The sequence below is a fragment of the Odontesthes bonariensis genome, chromosome 16 (genome assembly GCF_027942865.1).
Source record: "Odontesthes bonariensis isolate fOdoBon6 chromosome 16, fOdoBon6.hap1, whole genome shotgun sequence".
Lineage (NCBI taxonomy): Eukaryota > Metazoa > Chordata > Actinopteri > Atheriniformes > Atherinopsidae > Odontesthes > Odontesthes bonariensis.
In genome coordinates, this window is record NC_134521.1 from 1,432,938 (window position 1) to 1,438,937 (window position 6,000).

The 6,000-nt window shown below is 42.9% G+C and overlaps 1 protein-coding gene across 1 annotated transcript; it reads right to left on the minus strand.

Annotated features, from left to right (window-relative positions):
- Positions 1–1,310: 1,310 nt before the first annotated feature.
- LOC142401875 (odorant receptor 131-2-like) lies at positions 1,311–2,229 on the minus strand. Its single transcript, XM_075487336.1, has one exon. The coding sequence runs from the start codon at positions 2,226–2,228 to the stop codon at positions 1,311–1,313; it is 918 nt and encodes a 305-aa protein (XP_075343451.1). The 5' UTR covers position 2,229.
- Between the last annotated feature and the right edge of the window lie 3,771 nt (positions 2,230–6,000).

A 6,000-nucleotide genomic window follows, 5' to 3' on the forward strand; every position in this document is an offset into this window, starting at 1 on the left:
TTGTTTGAGGAATTGGTGCAGTCTCAAATTTAGAGTGAGCAGTAGAGTGGGAGAGACACCTCAGCGGAGATGTCGTTTCCCTAAAACGTAAACTGCCGTTGTGTCAAAGCTGTATAATATATATACAAACCCTTTGGTTCAGTTAAAGCTGAGAGTCTCCTGTCACATATAAAGTTTGAATGAGGTCTGTGTTCTGCTTTATGGCTGAGTTATAAGGCCTCTACAATAGGCCTATTTTTTCATTTCCACTGCATTTTCCCATCCGCAATTTTCCGTCTTTTTCCCATTTTGCCTGAATTCCGTTTGACTAATGAGAGCCAAACGTCATTGCACACCATTCCCGATCGATACGCACGCAGCGGTGTGCTTTTTATGTCGGTCGGACCAACCGTCCGGATATTGGACGACCGACTCTAACCACTGAGCCACGGCCAAATTTGTGTCCCGGAACATAAACTCCTAATTGATTTTGTGCTTCTGGACATACAAAAAAAATACCAGAGGAATAAACTGTCAGGCAAATTCATGAAATTGTTACAAAAGATACAATGATTATATCACATTGACATTTTTAGATTTGAGTAATTTGGTGATGAAGCTAAACAGGAGATCTTAGTTTATCTCCAACCTTAACTCATACGTTCTACACCAATTGTACTTTGAAACTCACTTTTTTTTTCATTCACTAATTAGTTTCACAATCAGATGCTTTTTGGTCAAGTTTACAAAGAACCATATAGTTAAATATTTAAGAATTATTGGCAATTCTTAAGCATGAAAACTATTTGGTTATGATTTAGAAAATATCATAGCTGTTGTTAAGGATACTAATACTTTACTGCATAAAAATCTTATTTTTCTGAAAAAAAAGCACAATATTAGGATAAAAATAGAGGTTGGGTGTAATCAATTTCTATACTTTTTCTGTTGAACTAGGTTAATATATTATATCTTCCCCCATTTAGATGGAGGCTCTGCTTTCACAGAGTTTTACTATATTTTTATCAGTATTTTAAAACAGATATTTTATGGAAAAAGAAATAGAATCCAGTATAACCTATTATTTTTTTACTTTTAAAGGATCAAAAATCATGAAATAAAGACCATTTGAGAGGTGAAACATTCAGCTTTTATTGTACATAATAGCTTTTGCCTTCATTTTTATCATGGTTATATACATTTATATATATATATTTATAATTTTATGTCTGGAAATTATTGATGCAATGTGTCACTCCAGGATTGAAAGGTAAACTGACCTATATGTTGCTTCAGGTCATAAATGGTTAAGGGGAAATATTCGGCATTCCTTATATACCAGGAAGTTTAATTTGACAGCATAAATTGTACATGAGGACAGGTCTGATGGTCTGATCTCTGAGGCCATAGATCAGTGCACTCAAACACCTGGGAAGAATGATAAAAAACACATAAAAAACATTCTGGATGCGCAGAAGTACACTCAGGAGAACAAGTTTTGAGACGGCAAATAGTAATGGGCCATGTATAGTTGAGGAGATACTGAGGCCCAGCTGCACCAGATGCATCAGCAGTGTGTTACGAGCCTTAAGAGCTGAAGCTTTGTCTGTGGAGGCTGATGTGGCTGCTATAATTACAGCAATATAGGTGGAGGTGATATTCACACATGCAGAAACTAACAGAAAATAAGTGTAAGCTCTGTCATAATCATAATATAGTGGTGTAAGAGACATGGCAACTGTATTACAAAACGTTTTCATCTGCAGAGTTTCTAGTTCTTCGAAGGGAAATTCTAACAGCAAAAGAATCTGAATGACAACATTTATAAAACAAATGGCCCAAACCACAATAACAGCCACTGCTGTGTTTCTGATGGTGATGATGGAAGCGTGCCTCAGAGGGTAGCACACTGCTACACATCTCTCCAAAGACATCACCACCAGTATCAGAGGAGAGACTGGATTTGTTAGGTTACCAAGCATGAGGAAAACACCACATACAGGATATGTCAGAAATATTCTACAGATAGACAATATGTACATCAACTGACTCAATGCCAGCTGAACGATGTCTGCAAACAGGAGGTTATAAAGAAGAATGTAGCGGCAAGTTTCACGAAACACTGGTTTACTCCTCAAAGTGTACAACATGGTCCCATTAATGAAGAGGAATATACAGCATGGAACTGTAGTCAGAGTGGTATACAACACTCTCTCCAGGAACACCAGCCCAACAGTTGTGTTGGACATCTCACAGAAAACATTTAAGGAATCAGAAATATCAATATGTTCATCTCACTGGATGACAAAAACCCTACAAATGCACTTTAGTCTGCTTTGTAAACACTGTCTCTTACTTAGTTACATCCAAAGCATAAACTCCTTCATTTACATGTCAGTGTATCAGCAGGCTGGAGTCTGTGTTTGCTTTGAGAAAGGCTGCTCTGGTTTACCTGCTATCACATTTCACATATCAGCTTTGTCCAAGTCTAGGTTCAGGTTGAGCATAGTTAACAGTTCAGGAACAGGAAATATGATCTATTCTTAGATTAGTTGACAATGTTGTTGATAAAAACGAGATAAGCACTGGGTTAATTTGATCTGATCGTGCAGTTCAGCACTGATGATAGTTAGATAAACGCATACATTGGAGAAAAAAGTGAAAATATAAACGATCCACCTGTTGACCTGTTGACTGAAAGACTAAAGAATCACTGATTTAGTTTGTGTCCCTAAAACACTTCAGATGCAAAACATCTTGAACACACATTGTTAAAAACTTAAAGTCATACAAAGACTCTTCACCTGTGAAGATAGGTGTCAGGTCAGCTCCTGTTTCCTTGTGGGCAAAGCTGGTCTGCTTAGTTTACTTGACCCAACGTTTAATTTATGAGCTCTTTCCTGGCAACCTGATCCCATGCATCATGTTAACATGGTTACCAGATCACTGATGGGTCATGAAATCTCTCCTCCAGTTAGTAACTACTTCAGTCAGTCGTTTCACTATAATATGTACTAGTTTAAGCTACATTTCACATTTTATCAATTACTGACAAAAACTAATGGGTATAATTGTATTCACATTATGAAATATTTACTCATTTAATAGTCCTGACTTCACAAAGTACCAAAACAACAACTTAAAGTTCATGTTCAATTACAAAACACAATAATATAGAAAACTATGGAGGGAATAAGAATGTTTTTTCTTCAGATAAGAATACATTTATATGACCTTAAAGGGGTCATATTGGGCTTTCTGAGGTTTCATGTCTTCAAGTGAGTGAGATGGTGTTATTGTGCATGTAAAAGCTCTGCTAGCCAAAAAGTAAAAGGTAGACTCCAAATATAATTATTTCCCACACTGCACATCACAAACAAAAGAATAATATACACTTTCTTTTTTTAATTCAAGATATTTTTTTATTGAAGTTTTCTCAACATAACAAATGTGCAGTGTTTCATAGTCAATACAGAGATATGATTATGGGTATACATCAATCACAGCATGCACAAGTGAGATGTACAAGAATACAGAAATAAAAGAATGAAAATAAATCAAATAAAATCGAACAGTGTACAAAGTAATCCCTCCCATGTCACAGCCAGGTTACTAGTCATAGTATAAGATCACTGTTACGCCGAAAGCTAGGACTGAGCCAAAAATGTGCAGCATAGCTGAGCTGTACTCAAGGGCCAAGCCTTTACAGAGTCTGGAATACTTTTAGGAAGGGGCCCCACACCTTCTGGAACTTCTCATTTGATTGCTGAAGTGAGTATCTAACCTTCTCCAGTTTTAAGCAGGACATGACGTCTTCCAGCCATTGCGCATGAGTGGGAGGAAAAGCATCCTTCCACCTGAGCAGAATTGCTCGTCGGGCCAGAAGGGAGGCAAAGGATAAAGTGCGTTGCTTTGCTATAGTTCTGTCAGAACCACTCTCGTCAAAACGAGACGAGAAACAGAGATGAATTTCAGAAGCTTATTCTGAATGCATACAATTATGTTTGGCGGTATGGCTCTGTTCGGAGGAAGTTCCCGACTTTTCCATGAGCTCCATGGAAGCCAAGACAGGGAACAGCAGCATCCTCAGGTGGAGTGCCTTCCATTTGCTGTAAAGGCAACAAACCCCCTAGAACAGAGCAAGCAACAATGAACAACAGTATGACATTGTTTGGCAATGAGAAGTCGGTGGAGCAGGGGAGGTGGTGGGTGCAAGCAGAGAGCAAAAAAAAGCAGTGACAGCAAACCAAGTTTAAATGAAGTGCCCCAAATGCCAGCATCCAATTGCGAGCAGCAGCTGATTACCCATTGAGCGCAGCTGGCCATAAGGGTTGGGTCGGCGTCAGCCAATAGGCAAAGGGCGCGTTGACTACGTGGTCTGCCAGAACTACCGCGATGCTCCATTTAGCTTTTTCTCCCCTGCCATGACCCCAAACAGAGCAGTCGGTGGGTTTGGTTCTAGATACTCTTTCTGATCTAACCCCCTTTCCGTTTCACTAAGTTATATTCAAAACCACCCAAAGCAGAATTTGTTCAGCCCTAAAACAGTTAGATCTGAGTCCAGAAACTCAAGTTAAGGCATCAACATGCTATAATGTAACCATGTCAGGAGGGATACATCATCATCCCTACCAACAAAGAATGGGTACCATGTTCTGTTACAAAGCCCTAATCATCCTCATGTAAAGATAACATTGAAGCGTGTGGCCCTTTCCTAATATTAAGAGACAAAGTATTGTCAGAGTGGGGTGGGTGAGGTAGGACATGGATGCAGACTTTTGAAAAAGCAAACTTGATTTATTTTCACAAAAACGCTTAACACAAAACACGGCTGAGCCGGAAAACGAACTAAACCGTGAGAAAAATATTTTGACTATGAAAAAACACTGAACTTGACTTGACATGACATTAAATTACTTAGCTTGGCTTACTGTGACAAGGACCATGGATGACGGAGTAGGATCTGACAAACTGAAAGGGGAAACCTGGAAACTAAATAGAGGACTGGGAGTGAGTAGTGACAGGGTGCAGCGGGTGGCAATAACAGACAGGTGAGGGGAATGAACTAATGATCAGAGTGAGGGAAAAACAATGGCAAAACTAAAACATGGCAAAGCTTAACTAAACAAAGACTTAAAAACTAACAAATAATAAAACATGAAACTAAAAACATGGGGAAAGTCCCATGGGCGTGACAGAGCCCCCCCCCCCCCCCCCCTCTAGGGATGGATCCCGGAGGCGGTCTGGCGGGCGGCCAGATTTCCTGCGACGAGGCGGCAGGAGGCGGTCTGGCGGGCGGCCAGACTTCCGGCGACGTGACTGCAAGGGCCGATCTGGCATGTGGCCAGAGTTCCGGCCTCGAGTGGCAGGAGGCGGTCTGGCGGGCGGCCAGACTTCCTGCGACGAGGCGGCAGGAGCCGGTGTGGCGGGCGGCAAGGCTTCCTGCGACGTGGTGGCAGGAGGCGGTCTGGCGGGCGGCCAGGCTTCCTGCAACGTGGCGGCAGGAGGCGGTCTGCGGGCGGCCAGGCTTCCTGCGACGTGGCGGCAGGAGGCGGTCTGCGGGCGGCCAGACTTCCTGCGACAAGTCGGCAGGAGATGGTCCGGGCGGGTGGCCCCACAGCCTGGGTTAGCCTCAGAGGCCGAGTTAGCCAGAGCCACGGAGCCCGAGTTAGCCTCAGAGGCCGAGTTAGCCAGAGCCACGGAGCCCGAGTTAGCCACAGCCACAGAGCCCGAGTTAGCCTCAGAGGCTGAGTTAGCCAGAGCCACGGAGCCCGAGTTAGCCACAGCCACAGAGCCTGAGTTAGCCTCAGAGGCCGAGTTAGCCAGAGCCACGGAGCCCGAGTTAGCCACAGCCACAGAGCCCGAGTTAGCCACAGCCACAGAGCCTGACTTAGCCACAGCAACAGAGCCTGACTTAGCCTCAGAACCCGAGTCAGCCTCAGAGCCCGAGTCAGCCACAGAGGCCATAAAGCCCGAGCTGGCCCCCACAGAGCCCATGGGGCCCCAGCACCTCCCTCCCAC